General features: G+C 36.3%; 1 protein-coding gene across 7 annotated transcripts in view; it reads right to left on the minus strand.

The window, feature by feature from the left end:
• PCDH9 (protocadherin 9) overlaps positions 1-23922 on the minus strand; it is a 989134-nt gene that overhangs the window by 878862 nt on the left and 86350 nt on the right. For 2 of the 7 annotated variants that reach the window (XM_082365926.1, XM_082365925.1), the window contains one exon: positions 18671-22437. The exons of the other annotated variants lie outside the window; for them this stretch is intronic. In XM_082365926.1, the coding sequence (XP_082222052.1) occupies positions 22297-22437 (141 nt within the window). In that variant the 3' untranslated portion in view covers positions 18671-22296. Of the gene's footprint in view, positions 1-18670; positions 22438-23922 lie in introns of those variants that run through there. 7 annotated transcript variants of the gene reach the window in all.

Here is a 23922-nt window from a genome sequence, read left to right on the forward strand (position 1 = left end):
TATCTGTTATGAATGTGAATCTTCACTGGCCCTCACTCATGGCTAATGCCTGGAATTAAGGATTATAATTGAGTGACTTAATTCCTTTTTCTGCCACCCAACAACTTGGCTTTCCCTACACAACCCTTCTTCTTTTGCTTCTCCCCTTTTCTCCTTTAATCTTTGCACCACTCAATCTTAAAGATCCGGTGTAAAGTATGACTTCCAATGTAATTATCTCTAACTTTTCCCTGGCACAACAAACTCAATGGCTTTCTCATTATTGCTTACATAATTCTTTACACATAGTTCAATTACATTGTATCAGTGTTTAGTCACAGGAATACTTGGTCCAATATGACAAAGATTAGTTCTCATTATTTTCATTATTTGAATCCTCAGTGTCACATATTAAGCCCTCTTTAGAAACTTGCCAAAATCAATTGATAATGCTTTTTTTCTCATTTATGTAATACTTTAAAGTCTTCAAGTTATTTTCTCATATATCATGACACAAAAAATATAGACTTTGCAATAAGGAGTCAGCATATGTTTTTAAGTAGCTGAAAAACATCTTATTTTGAGGTTATTATTTAGACCACTGCAGAGGAAATAGGTCTAGAAGCACTATTGCATTGAAAAGGAATACTCCATTGTTAACCAAATCTATTTATTAATCTACTTCATAACTATTGACTTCCTACCTTATATTCTGATGGATTTTGAAGATACCAATTATACGATCCCTCAAACAACTTGGATTTGAGCAGTGGGAGAGACAAAGCTATCATAAAATAATCTTCATTTCTTTCAGAGTACTTCCTTACATAAACATTTGTTTTTAAAATTTGGAAAATGTTACAAAAGATAAGAATCAATGTACACGGTAAGATTTGCGAATATAATTTATTTTGGCCCTAAGAGTAGTCTGGGACATACAGACTCTTATTTCTGCTTCTCCTGGAAGCTCCAACTATTCGTCCCACAAGCAAACAATGAGCATGAGCTGTCATTTTAGAAGGCATTGAACCTGCAGCTCCCATGAGTTACTGTACTGGGATTGGGAAAATCTGCTCTGTGTTCTGCCAGAGAATTACAACATATTGCTGCCTGGAGCAATGTTAACTTTTAATGTCTTTGTTGTAGTATCTTAAGCTTTTTTTCCGCCATCATACAGAATAATTATTTTCCTCTGTCCTTTTCCACATTACTTTGTATTGCACTCTCTAATCTTTTTTACATATTATCAGCAATCTCAAGAGAATGCCGCTTAAACTTACACCCCTTTCAGAATTTTCAGTTAGAAAAAGTACTTGTGTAATAGCAATAAATACAATCTTCTTGATGCAAGATCATATGACTATTTCTGCCTTTAAGAAAACTCTTTTGTTATAAAGTGGAAAGTTGTCTGGATTTGAAAGTGCAAAAGACTTGGACTATTTGGGCCCTGCCAATAAATAAATGTATGTCATTTTATAAAACTCATATCATTCCCCTGGGCTTCAATTTCCTCACCTACCTCTGGATTATTTGTTTGTTTTGCTCTATTTTTTTAATAGTATAGTTGATCATGATGAATACACTCTAAACACATTGTCTTAAAAAAGAAACTGCTTTTATGTTAAGATGGCCAAGTTGAATTTATTGACAAGGCCTCTCCCAATGTCTATTATTTGGTCTAGATCCTGATTTGTTTTCCTTTTCTTCTTTCTTATTTATGAATAACTGAATTACAAATGTGACAATTCCAACTGCAATAAAAATTAATGTCTACGTAAATAAGATATAGAACTTAATTGAAAGTACCAAACATTTTCTTACATGGCAGAGATGCTTGTGAAAAGACCTCAATATCTCTTAAATGCTTTCATCTCCATGGTATGTTATACATATTTTCTAGGTTATTCCTAGCAATAACCTCATGAAGAACATGTTATCACCATTTTACAGATGATGAAGATGAGATTCAGGGTGAAGTTAATAATTAGGAAGCAAGGATCCTGTTCAGGTTAATGTAACTCTACCACACCAGAAAATCTTCCAAGGAGACCAGGTAAATAATATTGCTTTTAATTTGTAGCTTAGGTCATCCATGAAATTAATTTTATTCTTTTTGAGAAACAGTTCTGTCATTATTTTTTTTAGTGACACAAACATTGAAAACTGTTACTCAATAGAGATCATCAAAATTAGTAGGCAAATTCCCTAATTATGTTTTTGGTTTTATCATTGATTCATTCATTCCTTTATTCAGGTATTAATATGTTTTCAAATTAGCTTGATTCATCCCTTCAAATTTGGAAGGACAAAATCTATTCACTTTTACAGACATGTTGCAGTAAAGGACTCTTTACCCATCTTTATATCCTTACCAGATTCACAAAAGATAAGTTCCTAGGGGCTTCTCTGGTGGCACAGTGGTTGAGAATCTGCCTGCCAATGCAGGGGACACAGGTTCGAGCCCTGGTTTGGGAAGATCCCACATGCCGCGGAGAAACTGGGCCCGTGAGCCACAACTACTGAGCCTGCCCATCTGGAGCCTGTGCTCCGCAACAAGAGAGGCCATGACAGTGAGGGGCCCGCGCACCGTGATGAAGAGTGTCCCCCGCTTGCCACAACTAGAGAAAGCCCTCGCACAGAAACGAAGACCCAACACAGCCAAAAATAGATAAATAAATAAATTAATTAAAAAAAAAAAAAAGATAAGTTCCTAGAATCGGGAAGCACATAAATAAATACTGCCATGGTCTGCTACTTTCAGATGGACATATACGGCAGCATATTTCCTGCCAATGCTGAGAGATGTTACCACCCAGAACTCCTTCCTTTCCTCTCCTCGCCTGGCCCCAGTTAGAGCAAATCGAGACCTGGCTGTGCTCCAACATATCACCTCACGTTACATATCTAAGGTAAAGGATGCTCTTCATCCCTTATAAACATACACTTGGTTGGAGAGAAAAGCTTTCATTACTTATGTTTCTATTCCTAAATTTTTCACACTAGCCGAAGCTCTACTTTGATTCTCTTCTATTCAGATATGTATCTTTCTAAAGCAATTTAATGACACCTATCATTGGTTAATATGACTATTAAATTATGAAAGTATGATTAAGACAGAGTTTGTGCCTACAATTAAACTTAATATCTATCATCTCATTCTTTTTTAACCTAAAGAAAATACGAGGTGTTAAAGAACCAACTTGTTCTGAATACTTAGAAGATATTAAAAGTTTGAGAGAAGTGATGAAAAGAAAAAAAACTTAATTGATTTCTGTACTTTTTCTTCATAAAACACCTAGTCACTGTAGGTTATAAAACATCTGTTATTTACATGTATGTTGTATACTATTGCTCAAAATTAGTTCAGATTAATTAGCTAGACAGTACTAAAGAATCACCCAAACAGTATCTTAATTCTCAAAATATGAATCACCTGAAGAGTTAAAGGAAAATTAACAAAAATGCTTGCTATCATGCCTGACTGAATGTGTCTTTAATTGTAACTTACAGAAGTATTCTGAATTATTCTTTGAGTTTTTTGTTTTTAAATACTAAATAATAATCCATATTCTCAAGAGAGTAAAATGCATGCATCTCATAACCACTAAGTATTGTCAAAGCAATGACATCTGCTGCCCCTAGAGACAAGGAAGATAAACTGCGTTTAAGTATGCTCAGGTCTTTGCTATTCATGACAAATATATATGACAAATGGAAACTCTAAACTCAACTGGATACATGACTAGTGAGGGTGTCTCAGATGTAATAGGCATATATATTCATTTGAAGACTTTAATATACACTTACTGGATACCCAATATGTCTAAGGAATATTATAGGTGTAATGAAAAATAAGAGTGTATAAATAACCTGTTTTCTTTCCTCAAGCATCTTTCGATCTTGTGAAGTAGAAAAGGATGTTAAAAATTAATTCTGTAACAAGGTAGAAGGTCTTATGGGGCTTCTTAATCAGTTCTTAGCTGTAAAACAATAAACATATTGTTGGTTACCCAGTATTATTTATGACAAACCCAAAGCACTTTTCAAGCTACATTATTCTTTATTAGATTTAATAACTTAACATCTACTAGTGTATCACCCCTACCTTTCTTGTGCTATTATTGGTTGACATAGATCATTGACCTCAGCTTCAGTAATTCTTTCTGGTTTTGATTAAATCTTTGGAGGAGGAACGAAAGGAATCTTCTTTTGAAATACACAGTGAATTAGAAGAAGTGGGAATAGAAAAAAAATTTTGGATTCTCTCTGGTTTTACATTTTGTACTTCCTATGGTCAGTGCTGTCTAGAGTAGATTTCAGCTGTCCCGGCAGAGTATTAATTGTTCAGCAAGCTCTTTCCCTGTGGGATGAGAACCATTTCACTGGTGTTGAGAAAGAGATTTCTGTATACCTTCCATGTGATGCATTCATGTTGATGACATGAATGTATTCAGTTTCACCTCATTGAGTTTTACTAATTTAGATATTCCCAAGAACCAGATGGGTCCTGGTACAATTCCCTAAATTAACACCTAGGAAAGTGACTTGTTTATGTCAATATAGCCAATGACAAGCCTGGAACTAGAAATCGGTCATGTGGAAGTGAACGGGTCTTGGGCTTGGAGTCAGTGCAGAGTGCAAATCCTAGTTCTGTAACTCATGAAACCTCTGACTCTGGGCAAGTCTTTGAGCCTCAGGTCCTCATCTGCAAACCTGGGGATTCTTAGAGAGGTGTGGAAATATAGTAGAGAAATGGCTGTAAAGAGTCTGTGTCTGATGTAGAGCAGACACTCATAAAATGTTCACCCCTTATTCTTTCTTAGCTTCTAGATCAGTACTGTTCATGGTGTGCCACTGTCCTCAGATAGACATGGATTTGGACCTACAGTGTCATCTTTTGCAGCTCCTCTGTGACTTGGCAGCCTGAACACAGACCACGTGCATTAGCATTGCTGATGGAAGAATAATACAACCTTGTTAGGGAATGATTAAATGTTTTTCCTTATTCTTTATTCTTAAACCGTATCCCCTTTACCTACACTTAGTGTAGGTGTGGTGTGGAGAGCATGGCTTAAAATAAAAGCTCTGAGACTTTACCTGGCCAGGGGTAAGAGGGAACAAATTTCTTTGTTATAGAAATATTAAACTACAGAAAAATCACAACATAATTGTGGATATGGCATAATGAGGAAGGAGAAGTGAGTAAGTTCTGGGAATTTTTGAACCTATGTCATTTATCTCATTCAATATCAGTGAATATCACCATCATCCATACTTGTATACTAGTTCTTGGAACTAGTTCTTGACATACTTGGAATTTAGTTCTTTTTAGCTTTGAATTCAATATAATGTAGAATAAGTCACCCATAATCACCTCTCATATATTCTAGTGGGCTTGTCTCTCTTATATTTTCACTTATTTTTGCTTAATTTGTCTTAGATTGAGCATACATCTTTACATGTTGTCTGCCTTTTAGTTTGGCCATCTAGTGTCCCTTTGAAAAGATCCTTCTGATGTTATAATGACAATCATATTGCAACATATAAATGTATCAAATCAACATGTTGTGCACCTTCAACTTACACAATGTTATATGTCAAATATATTTCAATTGAAGAAAGTTTCTTCCTAAAGTTTATATACATATGTATGTATAATTTTATATAATATTAATCTGAGTTGAGAACAATGGGAATATTATTTAACATGTTAAATATCCTAATATCCTCTTGCTACAACACTCTCTATATTTTAATTTAAGAATTTCAAAGCATCTCTTTCTACATTTTTCCTTCATGTATTTACATATAAAGAGTTGAAAGTTTTGAGAAATATGATAACCAAAATATTTATATAATAAAATAGGCATCGAGTTTAAAATGATCAGCCCTTTTTTTTTTAACATCTTTATTGGAGTATAATTGCTTTACAATGTTGTGTTAGTTTCTGCTGTATTACAAAGTGAATCAGCTATATGTATACATATATCCCCATATCCCCTCCCTCTTCTGTCTCCCTCTCACCCTCCATATCCCACATCTCTAGATGGTCACAAAACACTGAGCTGATCTCCCTGTGCTATGCAGCTGCTGCCCACTAGCTATTTATATTACATTTCGTAGTGTAAATATGTCAATGCTACTCTCTCACTTCGTCCCAGCATACCCTTCCCCTTCCCCGTGTCCTCAAGTCCATTCCCTATGTCTGGATCTTTACTCCTGTCCTGCCTCTAGGCTCACCAGAACTTTTTTTTTTTTTTTAGATTCCATATATATGTGTTAGCACGTGGTATTTGTTTTTCTCTTTCTGACTTCCTTCACTCTGTATGACAGACTCTAGATCCATCCACCTCACTGCAAATAATTCAATTTCATTTCTTTTTTAGGCTGAGTAATATTCCATTGTATAAATGTGCCACATCTTCTTTATCCATTCATCTGTTGATGGACACTTAGGTTGCTTCCATGTCCAGGCTGTTGTAAATAGTGCTACAATAAACATTGTGGTACATGATTCTTTTTGTTTTTTTTTTTTTGTTTGTTTTTTGTTTTTTTTTTTTTCATGATCCTTTTTGAATTACAGTTTTCTCGGGGTATATGCCTAGTAGTCAGGTTGCTGGGTCATATGGTAGTTCTAGTTTTAGTTTTTTAAGGAACCTGCATACTGTTCTCCATAGTGGCTGTATCAATTTACATGCCCACCAACAGTGCAAGAGTGTTCCCTTTTCTCCACACCCTCTCCAGCATTTATTGTTTGTAGATTTTTTAATGATGGCCATTCTGACGGGTGTGAGGTGATACCACATTGTAGTTTTGATTTGCATTTCTCTAATGATTAGTGATGTTGAGCATCCTTTCATGTGTTCGTTGGCAATCTGTATATCTTCTTTGGAGAAATGTCTATTTAGGTCTTCTGCCCATCTTTGGATAAGGTTGTTTGTTTTTTTGATATTGAGCTGCATGAGCTGCTTGTCCCCTACTATTATTGTTTTACTGTCAATTTCCACTTTTATGGCTGTTAGCATATGCCTTATGTATTGAGGCGCTCCTATGTTGGGTGCGTAAATATTTGCAATTGTAATATCTTCTTCTTGGATTGACCCCTTGATCATTGTGTAGTGTCCTTCTTCGTCTCTTGTAATACTCTTTTTTTTTTTTTTTAATTATTTTATTTATTTATTTATTTATTTTTGGCTGTGTTGGGTCTTCGTTTCTGTGCGAGGGCTTTCTCTAGTTGCTGCGAGCGGGGGCCACTCTTCATCGCGGTGCACGGGCCTCTCACTGTCACGGCCCCTCTTGTAGCGGAGCACCAGCTCCAGATGCACAGGCTCAGTAGTTGTGGCTCATGGGCCCAGTTGCTCCGTGGCATGTGGGATCTTCCCAGACCAGGGCTCAAACCTATGTCCCCAGCATTGGCAGGCAGATTCTCAACCACTGCGCCACCAGGGAAGCCCATCTTGTAATACTCTTTATTTTAAAGTCTATTCTGTCTGATATGAAAATTGCTACTCCAGCTTTCTTTTGATTTCCATTTTCATGGAATAACTTTTTTCCATCCTCTCACTTTCAGTCTGTATGTGTCTGTAGGTCTGAAGTGGGTCTCTTTTAGACAGCATATATATGGCATATATTTTATTGTATCCATTCAGCCAGTCTATATCTTTCAGTTGAAGCATTTAATCCATTTTCATTTAAGGTAATTATTGATATGTATGTTCCTATTACCATTTTCTTAATTGTTTTGTATTTGTTTTTGTAGGTCTTTTCCTTCTCTTGTGTTTCCTGCCTAGAGAAGTTCCTTTAGCATTTGCTGTAAAGCTGGTTTTATGGTGCTGAATTCTCTTAACTTTTGCTTGTCTGTAAAGGCTTTAATTTCTCCATCAAATCTGAATGAGATCCTTGCTGGATAGAGTAATCTTGGTTGTAAGTTTTTCCCTTTCATCACTTTAAATATGTCCTGCTGCTCCCTTCTGGCTTGCAGGGTTTCTGCTGAAAGATCAGCTGTTAACCTTATGGGGGTTCAGTTGTATGTTATTTGTTGCTTTTCCCTTGATGCTTTTAGTATATTTTCTTTGTATTTAATTTTTTTAATAGTTTGATTTAATAGTTTGATTAATATGTGTCTTTGTGTGTTTCTCCTTGGTTTTATCTCTATGGGACTCTCTGTGCTTCCTGGAGTTGATTGACTATTTCCTTTCCCATGTTAGGGACGTTTTCAACTATAATCTCTTCAAATATTTTCTCAGACCCTTTCTTTTTCTCTTCTTCTTCTGGGACCCCTACAATTCAAATGTAGATGAGTTTAATGTTGTCCCAGAGATCTCTGAGACTGTCCTCAATTCTTTTCATTTTTTTTTTTTTTTTCTGTATTCTGCTCTGTGTTAGTTATTTCCACTATTTTATCTTCCAGGTCACCTATCCGTTCTTCTGTCTCAGTTATTCTGCTATTGATTCCTTCTAGAGGATTTTAAATTTCATTTATTGTGTTTTATTTCTTCATTGTTTGTTTGTTCTTTAGTTCTTTTATGTCCTTGTTAAATGCTTCTTGTATTTTGTTCATTCTATTTCCAAGATTCTGGATCATGTTTACTATCATTACTCTGAATTCTTTTTCAGGTAGACTGCATATTTCCTCTTCATTTGTTTGGTCTGGTGGGTTTTTACTTTGCTCCTTCATCTGCTGCATATTTCTCTGTCTTCTCATTTTGTTTAACTTCCTGTGTTTGGGGTTTCCTTTTCACAGCCTGCAGGGTTGTAGTTCTTGTTGTTTTTGGTGTCTGCCCCAGTGGGTAAGTTTGGTTCAATGGCTTTTGTAAGCTTTTGGTGGAGGGGACTGGTGCCTGTGTTCTAGTGAGTGGGGCTGGATCTTGTCTTTCTGGTGGGCAGGGCCATGTCTGGTGGTGTGTTTTGGAGTGTCTGTGAACTTAGTATGATTTTAGGCAGCCTCTCTGCTAATGGGTGGGGTTGTGTTCCTGTCTTGGTAGTTGTTTGGCATGCGGTGTCCAGCACTGGAGCTTGCTGGCCGTTGGGTGGAGCTGGGTCTTAGTGTTGAGACGGAGATTTCTGGGAGAGCTCACGCCAACTGTTATTATGTGGGGCCAGGAGGTCTCTGGTTGTCCAGTGTCCTGAACTTGGCTCTCCCACCTCAGAGGCTCAGGCCTGACAGCAGGCCGGAGCACCAAGACCCTGTCAGCCACACAGCTCCAAAGAAAAGGGAGGATAAAAAGAAAGAAAAAATAATAATAAAAAAAATTTTTTTAATTTTTAACATAAAAAAATTTTTTTAAGTTATTAATATAAAAAATTTAAAAGGTAATAAGAATAATAAAAAAAGAAGAGAGCAACCAAACCAGTAAATAAATCCACCAATGATAACAAGTTCTAAAAACTACACTAAGATAAACATAAAAATCAGAAGCAAGTCACTCGCAGACAGCAATCCCCAAGTCTACTGTTGCTCCCAAAGTCCACTGCCTCAATTTTGGGATGATTCGTTGTCTATTCAGGTATTCCACAGATGCAGGGTACATCACATTGATTGTGGGGATTTAATCTGCTGCTCCTGAGGCTGCTGGGAGAGATTTCCCTTTCTTTACACAGCTCCCGGGGTTCAGCTTTGGTTTTGGACCCACCTCTGCATGTAGGTTGCCCTCAGGCCTCTGTTCCCACCCAGACAGGATGGGGTTAAAGCAGCAGCTGATTAGGGGGCTCTGGCTCACTCAGCTGGGGGCAGGAGGGGTACGGTAGTTATAATTGAAGTTCAGGGTGAGCCTGTGGTGGCAGAGGCCGGCGTGATGTTGCAACAGCCTGAGGCACACTGTGTGCTCTTCCGGGGTTGTCCCTGGATCACGGGACCCTGGCAGTGGTGGGCTGCACAGTCTCCTGGGGTGGGTGTGGATAGTGACCTGTGCTTGAACACAGGATTCTTGGTGGCTGCAGCAGTAGCATTAGAGTTTCATGACCGTCTCTGGTGTCTGAGCTGACAGCCGTGGCTCATACCTCTCTCTGGAGCTCGTTTAGGCAGTGTTCTGCCTTCTGTGGGCAGATGGGGAAGGAATCCCCTCTCCTCAGGCACCCTGAAACAATGGTATCTTGTCTCTTAGGAAGGTCCAGAGTTTTTCCCAGACTCCCTCCCGGCTAGCTGTGGCACACTAGCTCCCTTCAGGCTGTGTTCACGCAGCCAACCCCAGTCATCTCCCTGGAACCTAACCTCCTAGGCCCGAACCTCAACTCCCAGCCCCCTCCCACCCCAGTGGGTGAGCAGACAAGCCTCTCGGGCTGGTGAGTGCTGGTCGGCACCAATCCTCCATGCGGGAATCTCTCCGCTTTGCCCTCTGCACCCCTGTTGTTGTGCTCTTCTCCATGGCTCTGAAGCTTCCCCCTGGGCCTACCTCCCTGTCTCCACACGTGAAGGGGCTTCCTAGTGTGTGGAAACTTTTCCTCTTTCACAGATCCCTCCTAGAGGTGCAGGTCCTGTCCCTATTCTTTTGTCTCTGTTTTTTCTTTTTTCTTTTGCCCTACCCATGTACGTGGGGATTTTCTTGCCTTTTGGGAAGTCTGAGGTCTTCTGCCAGCGTTCAGTAGGTGTTCTGTAGGAGTTGTTTCACATGTAGATGTATTTTTGATGTATTTGTGGGGAGCAAGGTGATGTCTGCGTCTTATTCCTCTGCCATCTTGAAAGTCCCCCACTCAGCCTAACTTTTTAAATTAAATATACAGTTTCAATAAATTGTTGACTAAGTATTATAAATATATTAGTACATATTTACTTTGTGATTAAAAATTCTTCAAAATAATCTACAAAATTTCCACCAATATTTAATATGAAATATAGCTAACATTTTTAAGTGCTTATCATGTACCAGTTATTCTTTTAAGTGTGTTATTTGTACTAGCTCATTGAATATTCCTAGTGGTCTATTAATATCTCCATTTTCCAAATGAGAAAACTGAGGTTCAAAGAGTTTTAAAAAACTTAGACATGTCATATATTTAGTAAATAGTGATCAGGATTCAAATTTGAGTATGTTGTTCCAGAGCCTGGGCTTTTAGCCACTACCCTATATTAAGTTAATTATCATAGTGAAGCTATTTCACTTTTCATTTAACTATTTTAATCAACCAATAACATCGTTCTCTAGTGAACTCTAATATACTCATAAATAGAGTGAATTTTTACCTCTTCTAAATAAGCATGCACTAGATCAGTGTAGCCAAGATATTAGTTTATAAATACATTGGTTTTTTTAAAGATTTAATTTGTAGATCAGTTGTTCAAATATGGAAACAATAGTGTAAGTGGTGGTTAGATGCCAAAGATAGTTACAAAGGCCTGTCTAATCCATTATTAACTAAGTAATTATTAATTAATGCATTAATATTCCTGCATCCTGGCAGCAGGGAGGTGAGTAAGGCAAAGAACACAGACACGTTTCTTCCCTTTTCTAAGGAGGAATAGGGCTGACTCAGGCAAAAGTTTAAAATAGCTGAAGTTTGACTTTGGTATTTCCCAAATATCCCTAGTGTCCTCAAACTGTTTTAGCCCATAGTATTTCATTTCTATGGCAATCAAGATTTTAATTTCCTTAAGTCAATTGATCTTTTTAATGTGTTAGGCGGGGAGCATGGAATTTAAATGAATAATAATATATAAATGACAGTTGTCCCATGATGGACCCAGAGATATTTGTATTATAAAAAGATATTCCTTGCCCAGATTAGTAGTAAATTAATTGAATTTGGTCTCTAAATGAGGAGAGCCAAATCCAGATGGCCCTGGAGACAAGTTTTCTCAGTGCTTTGGGTAGTTTCATGAGAACCTGGCTCAATAGACCTCAGTGGAAGAACAGGCTGATGTGGAGTTCCCTGAAGTCTTCATTCTCTAAGGCCACCTTGTTGACAGGAAATTCTAGATGTACATAGTTTTCTAGTTTCTGCCCCTTGGTGTCTAACATGTAAAGCATTGTTGGGGTGGGCAACCTCCTCATGGAGCATCTCCCCTGTTGTGACTGGTCTAGATATGTCCAGCCTAAACATCCTCCTCTGTGGAATAATGAGAGTTTGGGGGACTTTGGTAGTAACTAACTCTTTCCCTGATATCCTCATACACTGCAGGGTGCCTCTGTGTGTGTGTGTGTGTGTGTGCACGCACGTGTGCATGCATGCATGCATGCATGCGTCCTCTCTGCACTACAACAGAACAAAGACTTATGCTGTGGGGAAGGGCATTTTGAACATGTCTTTACTCCAGCTACATCTGGAGTCAGCTCCCCTATACATTTCAAGGTGTTTTTGTGTTTATTGTATATATGGATATATAACATATCAAGCCATAGTTTTTCTAATCTCACTAGTGTGAATACCAGCAGCTCATGTCATCTATTGCAAGGGAGTCAGTATTGCAGACAGGAGCACTTTGTCCATAAGGATTATTTGCAAATCAGTTGTTTAGATGTCTGACATTTTGTTAATGAAGGGAATGTTTTTATTTTTATTTTTTTCCAGATGAAGTAGATGATGCTTTGGGAGCTTTTTAGCACCACTTTTTTTTTGCCAAGTAGGAGGATATTACACAGGTAGTCTCATCAAAGTAATTAGGTTGTTAGATAGGCTCTGTGTATGGCAGTTAATGTGATACATTAGTTAAATTGTAGCCCCAAAGGCTTGTGGGATCAGAATTGCAAACACAATCTGAGTTCCCAAGTCCCATGAACTTATCCCTTTAGGATATACTACCACACCTGTCGTGAGAGGCAACACTGCAATAACTAACAGATTATCATCATAAGGGTCTGAGCGGATTCTCCTGGAGAAAACACTTGTGTAAAAGATATTCAGTGTTTAAAGAGCACATCTGGATGTGATGGAATTTTTCCACAACCCCCAGACATGCCAGTCAAAGATAACACAATGCAAGTATCGCTGAGTGACACTTCAAGCTGCATTCATAAGCAACCTGCCTCATTCAAAGTCAATGAAGAGACAGGACTTACAAGCCCATGCTGAAAAGTTATTGAAATGTGACTGACATCTCAAAGAAACCGTGTCAAAAGGCTTGCCTGACCTGGTGCTGAAACACAGTGGGGTTAATCAAAGTTATGGCAGTTGCGTACCACAAAGGTATTCCCTAGATTGAGTTATTTACTTTAATTCATATCACCGAGTGGCTTTATTACCACCCTTCTACTTTCTCCCTCTAGCATTCAACCCCCAGTTTGTATTATTGGTTGTAAACTTTTACTTTGGTTACCCTTTAAAAAGGAGGAAGTGTTAGTGAGGCTTCTGTGGATTAACACTGGTGTTATATCTCTTTCCTTTGCTTGAGTTCCCCAAGGAGATCTTGCGCTTACACAATTATGTTCCAATACGGGGTACCTCCTAGGAGAGGAGGATGGAGCAGCTAATCGGCAATCCTGTTAGAATTTTTTCACTAGTACATGAGTTAGATGACTTACTGGAGCCCTACCTACTCTCAGAAAGACTCAGGAGGGGGACGGTAGAAATAAGTTTGATCTTGGTCTATCAAATCATTTTGTCTCTTCTTAATGGGAGACATATTCTACTGCCTAGTGCTAACCACTTGACTACTGCGTTTTTTTTGTTTTTTTGTTTTTTTTTTTCCTTTTTCTACTCAATGCCTCCTGAGGGCAGAAGTCAACCTTCTGAGAATAACTGTAACATAACCATGAATAATAGTTATCAGCAGTTCTGTTATATTTATAATTTATTCTGAATGTTTGCATGAGCTCTCTTTAATATCATTGTAAAAAACAGAAGGTATATCATAATCATCTGACAGGAAAGATAGCTAATAACCATGCCTAACAAAAGAAGGGGAGAAAGGAAAAAAAAAAGACAACTCTCTCTGAGATGAACAGAATCTGGCAAATGCTATAATTATGTTCATGGTAATTATGCTCACGTTGAAAAAGTGCAAGCAATTATGAGTTATGTTTATACATGTTAGAAGGTAAAAATGCATGATAGAAATTGTATGCATGAAAAGTGTGTGTGTGTATGTTTCAATCCAGTATTCTGACCTTATTTCAACTCTACGTTTTGGTCCAATATATCTTGTTTTTGTTTTTGTTTTCTACTTTGTGACTCTATTAGGAATGAGTCACTAGTTAAAATAGTATAGCCACAAACTTCTATAAGATTGGCTGCTAAGTCAAACATCTGTTTTTCCCTAGAATCTATCTATCTATCTATCATCTATCTATCTTTCTCTATAGCTACATATTCTCTATTCTATAGAGAACATATATATATATATATATATAGACTATATATACATTCCTTAGAGCTAAAAGATCTGGAAAAGAAATTTGTTTTTCTATCCTGCCAGACAATTCTACAAAATAACACTATAAAATAAGTGCTAGGTTTGATAATATCAAATAAATTATGTATTCTGGAATCAATCCACAATTCATATTAAAGTCTGTCACAATAATACAAGGGAAAAAAAGAGAAAAATGACAATAAAATGACTGCATTCTTTTTTATTAATAATTTTAAAAATATTAAAGAGGGATGAGAGTTAAACTTGGGAAAGATCACCTTGGAAAGAAAGTATATCAAACATGACTAGCAAAAGACTTTTCCTTTACGAAGAATAATGGTTTAATGTTTAATTAATCTTATCCATTTCTGCATTTATGGGAAGGCAGAGAAGAGTCTGCTTTATAATGTAGAAAATTAAATATTAAAACCTTGGTGCCTACCAGACTTACATTTTCTTATTATGAATGAGCATTTTCACTTTCTGCACACACAAAGAAAGAAACAGGAGGTAGATGTAGTTCCTTAGCTCTGTAGGAAAGGATTATTTCAATGTAGTCTCTAGTAGCAAGGTGATACCATCTTGCTACTAGAAACAAAAAATGTCAAAGATGAATACATGTTTAAAACCAAAACAAAAAAATGTTTTAATTCTAGATGTAGTAAGTGAAGTAATTCTTCAGCTTTTTTTCATGTATGAATTATCTAAAATGCATAGATCTAATACTCCAAAATGGTATATTGCTTACAGGATATTACAATAGTTTTCATATTTTATGATGCCTTTTCTAGTGAGAAAACTGAAGTAAGGTATTAATTTAAAATAATATAATGCTGCCAGATTAAAACACAGAAATAAAATTGAGAACAACGAAAAGACAGATTGGATATTTAAATGTTTAATTCAAATTGGTGCCTATTTGTGTTACTTATAGTTTAGGCCAGATGATATATTTTGCAATTAAATATGAAATTTTGACCTACATTTTAAGCTATCACTTGAACCTTTAGTCTCCAATGTATTATTTATCACAAAGGAAGGAGTGTAAAAAGGGTCAAGGAAGGGTCCGTATCACAGGAGTCCCACCTCTTTGGAGATGTATGTGAAATAAATTCATCTCCACTGATCATCAGAGATTCTTTACCCCACTATGTCTGGGATATTGCTCCTGGAAAACATAATTGATTTGAATGGAAAAGAAGCCACACATTACAAACATTGTTCCTAAACTTAAAGGATTAATATGTGTGATTTAACCTGGCAAATTATTCTAAAATTTTTGTGTGTAATTCTGAACTTGTTGACATCTTGATTGTTAACCCTACAATTTGTTTCCCCTAAGTTTAAACTAGGATAGAAATATTACATGCATAAAATCTCAGCGATTTTTTTCACTCATGATTTTTTTCACTATTGCTATTAGAAAGCATTAGTAACAATTATGGGGAATTTAGCAGAAAAATTAGAGGAAGCTCAGAAAAAAGTGGGGAAGTAAATAAATTCCAAAGAAACTATGTACACATCTTTATCTGATTTTCACACATCTTTCAGTTCTACCTCAATGATCATCTTCAGCTACAGATCAGTATGTTGTACAATGTCTTGCTTGGACAAGTGCCTCAGAGAGAGATTATGGATATGGTAAACACATGATTTCAGTTACAGTAGGCGTGTAACTGCCTGCATATCCCGGCTCTTGATTTAATTACAGGAGACCACCTTTCAATGAAAACACAACCCCTGCCCACCCATCTATCTGCACATCTGAGTCTGTGTACCTACACCAACTTCACACCTGGAACTTCTGCCATTCTCAGGAAGAGATGCTCTCTTTTCACAGGGACTACAAACACAGGCATCTAGCTCAGTTTAATTATCTATCAAATTGCTTTTTGTACCTATATATATGACAAATTCTAATTGGTAAGCTGTATGAAAGAGTAGGGAATCAGAGTTAGAAAATTAAAGTTGATTTTCTGATCAGGGGAAACAAGGAAAGAATGGATATTACTTCACCTTCAATTTTCATTTCTTCCCTATTAGCAACCAAAGCTCCCATTTAACCATGTTGCCTAGTACCTTCCCACCTCCAGGAATATATCTGAATTACTTGAAATATACTCTTCATTCACCTTCCCATTTTCTAATCTACAATTAAAAGCTTATACCTTTCAAGAAGTTTTCTTGATTTCTCCAGCTAGAAATATCTTAGAGGTTCACAGTTGAGTTTACTCTCTTGTATCTATGCAAAATGAAAGTTTAGTTCAAAGACCTTCCATTTTCACTGTGTTTTAGTCAATTTAAATTAAGATATAAGAGCCCTGTGTGTGTCAAATAGAAGGCATTATTATACATAGTTCATAGCAACAATAAAAGATAAAAGCAGAAATTCAAAATAATTTTAACAGTCTGTAAAAGTGGGTCAAAATCAACAACAGAGAAGTTAATAATAATTTATGCCAAGTATAGAACATAGAATTAAAAAAATAGGTGACTTTAAATATAGGACTACAAATATGGTTGACAAACTATATATCAAAAAGATTGAGGTCCTTAATGTATTGTGAGGTCAATAAAGTTCAAATATTCAACACAAGCTGATGTGTCAGAGAGAAAGAAAACACTACTCTTGATATTTTCTTCTAGTTAAAATCTATGTGTTCCTTAAGGACCAGCTCAGATCCAAATACATCAAGATGTCTATCATAACTACTTCACATGTTTTCTGGATCCCTGAAATATTCATTTTATGTACCAGAGTTTAAGATGGTATTTTCTTGTAAGATATTTCAGTGATGCTCCTCAGAAGTTAAATTCATAGATTGGGTACCTGTATCACAAGAAACAAGACTTCAAAAGTTTTCTGCCACTGTCAGACCATATATAGGCAATACTGTGCCCATATAAAATCTGTATATCAGATTTTTGAACAAGAAATGCAAGGTCTCCAAAAATAAAAAATAAAATAAATTTAGGATATAACATTTGGATCTATCTACAATAAAAGAGGGGCACAATAAGTTGCTTCAAAATTTTGGTGGGTCTTAAGATGGAGAAAAGTTGATCTATTCATTTTTATTTCAGAGCATAGAGAGAGGAATAACAGATAAAAATAACAGAGAAGTAGATTTTTAGCTTGACTTGCAACTAAAGCCCCATCGTGAAATAGGCCACCCTTAGGATGAGTTTCATATATCTGGATACATTTGCAAAGAGGCTGAATGAAACTGCAAGGAATTTTGAATCACAATGCTTACACTTCTTGTAAAGTTGGATTACAGGACTGCAAGATTTCCTTCAGCTCTACAATTCTATAATTTCAAATTTAAATTCTATGTCATAACATTACAGAAAAAGACAAAGTCTTTTCATTAGTTTAGTGCTCTATAGAACACTGGTCTATATCAAAGGGAGATAAAAGATTTGCCTAAGAGGAGAATTGGAACAAATCCAGGTTCCCTGGCAGGCAGTTTGTGTTTTATCTAAATGACTGCATCACCTCTTCTTGCTCATCTAGAAATGAAAGGTTATAAAAAGACATTGTTAAGAAAATATCTTAATAGTCAAGTTTAGACTACTCATGCAATAAATTAATCAAAAGCTAGAAAGAGTGACTGTTTCAGGGACTAATTTAGTTTAGGAATACATCGAAGTCTCATGTGTTCCTTTAAAAGGTCCACAGTGAGGGTAGTATGGAAAAAAAATTCTATCTAAAGACCCCTGTGAATGTTCATACTCAAATAGGTCTCTCGAAAGATGTATAGAAATGGTAATTTATTAAGGCAGGAGAGGGAGACTTCTGCTCTTGAAAATTTGCCCTGTTGAAAATTTGCATCAATAGCACTTTGATGATTTTAAAATATTTATATCCTATAATTATATTTTCATGTTGAGCAATTGAACTTCTATAAAAGTGACTATTTTTAATAAAATCTTCTAAGACAGCCTCCAAGTGTTTTCAAAATAACTATGAAAGCCAATGTTGACAAAAATATGCAATTTAAAAATCAAAAGCTCTAAGGGTGGTATCCTCTTCTTTTCCCATTTTCAATATAGCAAAGATCAGGATTTAGGAGAATTTAAAATTCAAAACACTCCCTGAGGTTCTTAGATATAAGTCATTTCATTTAGATAAAAACACAAACTTGTAATAAATGATATAAATCACCCTTTATCACAGAATTAGCTGTTTTAATAATCCAGAATAAGCCCTTCTTTTGGCACACTAATTCATCGCAGCTCATATAAATGGCCACCCCAAGGGGACCTGGAATCACTAGCCCTGCTGCTCACACAGCATTAAGATGACCCTGGAGTATCAGAGCCACTGAAATTGTGGTGCCACAGCCAATTCTCTCTTGCTGTGTTTTGCTCTAACAACATATGCATGCTTCTTCATTTAAAGGGTTTTTTTTTTCATTCTTTTTTGTTTTAATTCAAAAGCACATTCTTAAGGAATATAAGGCTGAATTACAGGGTGGCTTGCTGCTATAGTACATCTGAAAATACTCCCAAACAGCGGCATATAGACACTTAGCAACTCGCTTGAGAGCAAACAAGACATCTATAAATACACTCCAGGAGCTTCTAAAACAATGCAGAAGTGGCATCTGGCATGGGTGAGATGGCAATTTAAACTCTTCAAGTCTTCCTTCAAATTGATGTTTAAAACTCTTTCAAATAACTGATTATTTAAAGAGAAAAAGAAATCATGTTGTGTTGGTTGATTTTTCTGCCATCAAAACTGGAAAGAAACTGTAGTTATGAAGTAGCAACGACATGTGAGGAATGAGAAATATTCAGTCCACTGTATAATATGGATTGGTTTATGAAAATCATTCCTGGGTAGGGAAGATTACTATTAATTATCATTGTTAATAATGATGCATTTCATTGATTCTAAGATGCCATCAGTTGTACAATGTATTATGATTTCATGTGCCATTAAATATGTTATCAATTAATTTTAAGATGCCATTGATTGCAATATGCAGCACAATTTCAGAAGTATCAAAATACCTATTGTGAATTGTTAGAATAAAGTAATAATGTTTTCTAGTTTGTATTTTATTTGCTGTTTTATGGTGTTATGACTTGGGGGGAATGGAAGCACTTGTGGGTATCATAGTCAGAGCAAACCGGAAATCTGGCTTCAGATATCAGCTTGTGTGTACCCAATTTATATTTTCTACATCTCCCTCCATTTTCTTTCTACACATCTTGGTTTATAAGGGGCATTTCCTGTCTTTTTTTTCAATCTGTCTCTCTTTGATTCACGTAAAATTTAAGGTTTTCTAAAATTATTAGGTGGAACATCTAACCAAACACCAGTACTTCACAACCAAGTTAATTTCACAACAAGAACACCAGTGGGCAGTGTTTAGGAGAGAGGAACAATTAGTGATTTGCAAACTGCAGTATTCTGAGGGGAGGATGTAAATGAGAATACTCAAAGAGAATTTACAAATGTATGCAGTAAAATTGTCAGGAGTCAATTTAAAAAAGCACAACTGGGAGAAATTACAGTACATTTTCAAATTGGAGAGAGGTGTTGGCATGTTTTCCCATCACATTTTTCTCTCCTATAATACTGTCTTGGACAGTGGGAGAATTGGAGAGCTGGTAATGTTGATTGCAGTGAAGCAATGCTATCCATGTTTCCTGCTCCCAGAAAGCAAGAAAGGGCTTCCCTTATATGTCTATGATGGTGCTTCCTCAACTGCAGTTACCTCCTCTCCACCATGCTGAATATTCTTAAACTCTAAGCATAAGTGATAAGGTAGAGAATGAATCAGCCCTTTAGTGCAGCACCTGTGACTCTTCAAGAGTACCTGTGTTCCATATGGCATCAGAGTCTAAACCTGTGGTTGGTCCTTTGAGTTTGTTGCATCATCTAATGCTAAAGTAAGGAAGCTTGGGAGGAGTGACTGAATACCTGCTTTGAGAATTCAATATGCTATACTTAATTGCACCTGCTAGAAATGAAGGGTAACTAAACTATCTACATAAACACTGTAGTTTCAGATGGATAACACTGTTTAATCTCTTGATGCAGAGACTAAAACTGCAATCTGAATCAATCACTTGAACCTTAATTTGACATTTTACAAATTAGGTAATAATAATAATAATAGGGCAGAACAGTAAAATATCTGTGGCTCCATTTTTTCTGTCCCCAAATTTTATACAATGTGTTTATGAAGGCTCTATAAAATGACTGATGGCAATTACTTATATCTATTTACCCTGTAACATTATTGTGTAGCAATGTAAGTAGCAAGGACTTCTCATTTATTCATTTTACTTGGTAAATATTTTATCATTGTCTGTGAAGAGTCAGTGACTGATACATGTAAGTCAAGTCATATTCAGGTAATAATGTCAGGAAGAAGACTGATTGGTAATCTATTTAAATCAAATCTTGTCCGTTGAAATCTCCAACCACAAACTCAAAGAAAGCACCAGAATATCTATCACTATTTCCTCAATCTGCTTTCTCAAGTGTAATTTTGTAGGTCAAAACTTTGGGGTGATCCTCTTGCCTCCATCATAACAATGAAAATATAGCGTGAATTATCTTTAGTGATAAAGAACGGTTACCAAAATAGAGATGATTCAACTCTTGCACAGTGAGCTATGTTGTAATGCAAATTGGCTTTCAGCTGCTGTGACATGTAATTTTATAATACATTTTAGAACATTTAACCTATCTACATTTTTTCAGCTCTGTCTGCAATAGTGAGAGGTAGCGCTATTGTTGCAGATTCTGCTAAAGCTACTTATGTGCTATTAATATACAGGAATAAAAGGGAATTCTTTCTTCTCTGGTGGTCTCTTCCAGCTACTCAAAATCTGCTTGGCCTAAAAGTGTCATCAGCCACAAGGATTATTTGATTTTCTTTGTCCATAATCGATTACTTGACTTTTACTAAAAAGCACAATTTAAAAATGCCTAAAAAGGAGAGAAAATCTGATCAATTCCATGTCAAAGATTGCTAAAAATTTTTGAAGCTGAAAGGAATGTCCATAAAGAAGCTAATTCCAGTCTTATTTTCAGTAGTCATGCATATATCATAAAAAAAATGAAATTTTATATGAGAGAGAGAGAGAAAGAGACCGGAAAGAAGTCCATTTTAACTCAATAGAAAATGCATGAATTTCTTTATTATATGAAGTGGCCTTGGAGCCTACCTTTACTGTTTGAGAGATTCTGAGTAAAGTACTGTGTCTCATTGAGCCTTAGTATCCTCCTCTAAAAAACGGTGGAAATACACATGCTCTCTTCATTGAGTTGTTGTGAGGACCAAATGATCTGGTATATTTAGACTGTTTAGCACATTGCAGGCACATCATGGGCACTCAGTACATGGTATCCATTATTTAAGCAAGTTATGTAAATTGCATGAAATATTTAAAGTATGGTTAGGATGGTTTTCATGTGTTCATGCTTTATTTATGGTCTGTGCCACTTGTTGACCTAAAGTACTGAACTTAATGGTAATCTATTAATATATCATTGAAAATAGCTAGTACAAATCAGAGTAACTAAATACTTTGATCAAATCATACAAAATTCTCCCAGGGAACAAAATGGAACAGTTGTGGTTTAAAGTAAAATAGTACAAAACAATATCAACAGTATTTATATCTGTTTGATTGAGGACATGGATCTCCAATAGTGAGAATCCTAAGCATTGGTACCTGTATCAGGAAGGAAATGTGACTCCCCCGCCACCCCACCCCCAGTTTTCAAGGGCAAAACTCAAGGCAGCGCTATCACATGTGTGCCTTCTTCTGCCCCGACATCTGCCATGTCCTATTTTGCATAAGCCATGATGGATTCTATCAAATCACCCAAGTAATAACATAACCATCTGAAACGTTAACAGGAGACTTTCTTCTGACATCAGCTGTCACACTATGTGTGAATTAAATTTGCTCCATTAAAACAATTTGGCTTTGTTCTGACTGTTCAGTGTTGCCATTCAAATCTGTAAGCAGTTTTCTTGCCTCTTCACCGCTATTAACAAGTCTTAATCGCTCAGAGATTCAGCACAGTTGGATATTGCAATCAGAGCAAACTCCCCATTTGATTCCAGCACAGAAGTTACCAATGAAACTGGCAGAGTGATCATATAAAATTCTCTAACTTCATCTCCTTTTCTCCCAATTCTCTGTGAAAAAAAAAAAAAAAAAATGCAACTATATAGAAACTTGTTTGTAGACTGCAATTTCTTGAATCTGTAGTGGCTGTTAATATCCAGTATCACCAAGGATTTGAACATATCCCAAATATGTGACTATTACTTTAAAATTAAAACCATCCTGACAATCAGCAGTTTTGCTTCTCAAAGTGTATGACTTGTACATCTGGTTACCCAATCCAGCGGGGAGGCAATCGCTGTAATAGGCTCAGATTGTACATAGCACGACATCTGCTCTCCAGTACCCAATCTGACTCTGGATATGTACCCTTGAAATAAGTAATCATGCTTTCATTAACTCTAAAACAGTTCTCACATTTGGTCACAGGTAATAAACAGTTAATAATTAAGGCCAACTGAATTATTTTCGAGTAGTCTTTGTTGGTGTTTGGAGGTTATTTTTGTGACAGAGTTGAATATTTTTCTTTATCTGAAATACACCCTTCATTAGGTAATTCCATCAGCTGATTTCTCTTCTGCTACTGGAAATGCTATTTTCCCCATGGCCTTATTTTTTTAAAAAAACAATAATATTCTTGGGGTTTAAGAAAGAGTTAAATCATAAAAGAACATGCTTGCTAATGTCAATGGCTAGTGATTTATGACAAGAGCACTTATATTCAATTATTGTCTGAAAGACTAAATGTACCTCCTGGGGTCCAGAATTTAGTCACACAAAGTGTCTGGCTCACATTGCCGGAACTGACCATTAATTACGAGGATCACAGGTGGCAATCCATGTATATCTTAGCTTTTTCTGGAAACTGTGCAGCATGCGAGCTATTAGAGGTAAAAGTTCACCACTGGAAGAATAGGAGAAAAATATTGCAAAATGATATATCCTTTAAAGTATCTAAGTCAAACTCTTTGATTTAGAAATCAGAAAACCCAGGGGAATCATACTGACAAGCACATACATCTGGTATTTAGCTGCTTCCAGTCTAGGGTCCAGTCCTCTCTACTCTAGGTGAGGTCTTCTCAACCCTAAGAGAACATTATAATCACTTTCAGTGCTTTTTAAAAATAATAGTTTTGGGTTTTTTTTACCTACAAAGATTCTGATTTAATTGATCTGGGGTGGGGCCTTTAACTGGTGTTTCTTAAAAGCTCCCAGTTAATTCCAATGTGCTTTCTCCATCGATCTTTTTGTTTGTACCATCAGGAGAAATATTTCTCTTAGGATCAGAGAGGTTATTTTGAGAAATGCATGCTCTGGACACTGTGGATAGTGGGTAGTACATTTCTCCTGTGTTTGCTACTGAAAAGCTTAAAGTCTGGTGTGCAGTAAAAGCTGTCTGCATGGGCCTCCAGGGCATACATTCTTTTCTAGTTCAGTTTTATGACACTACATTTTCTTTCTTTTGCATTTTTCCACATTTGTATGTAATATTTGTTATTTTGATGTTTTATGTTTTGTTGGAAGCTACTTTTGAAGAACAAGTTGGGACAGCACAA

The sequence above is a fragment of the Balaenoptera borealis genome (assembly GCF_965194805.1).
Source record: "Balaenoptera borealis genome assembly, chromosome: 18".
NCBI lineage: Eukaryota > Metazoa > Chordata > Mammalia > Artiodactyla > Balaenopteridae > Balaenoptera > Balaenoptera borealis.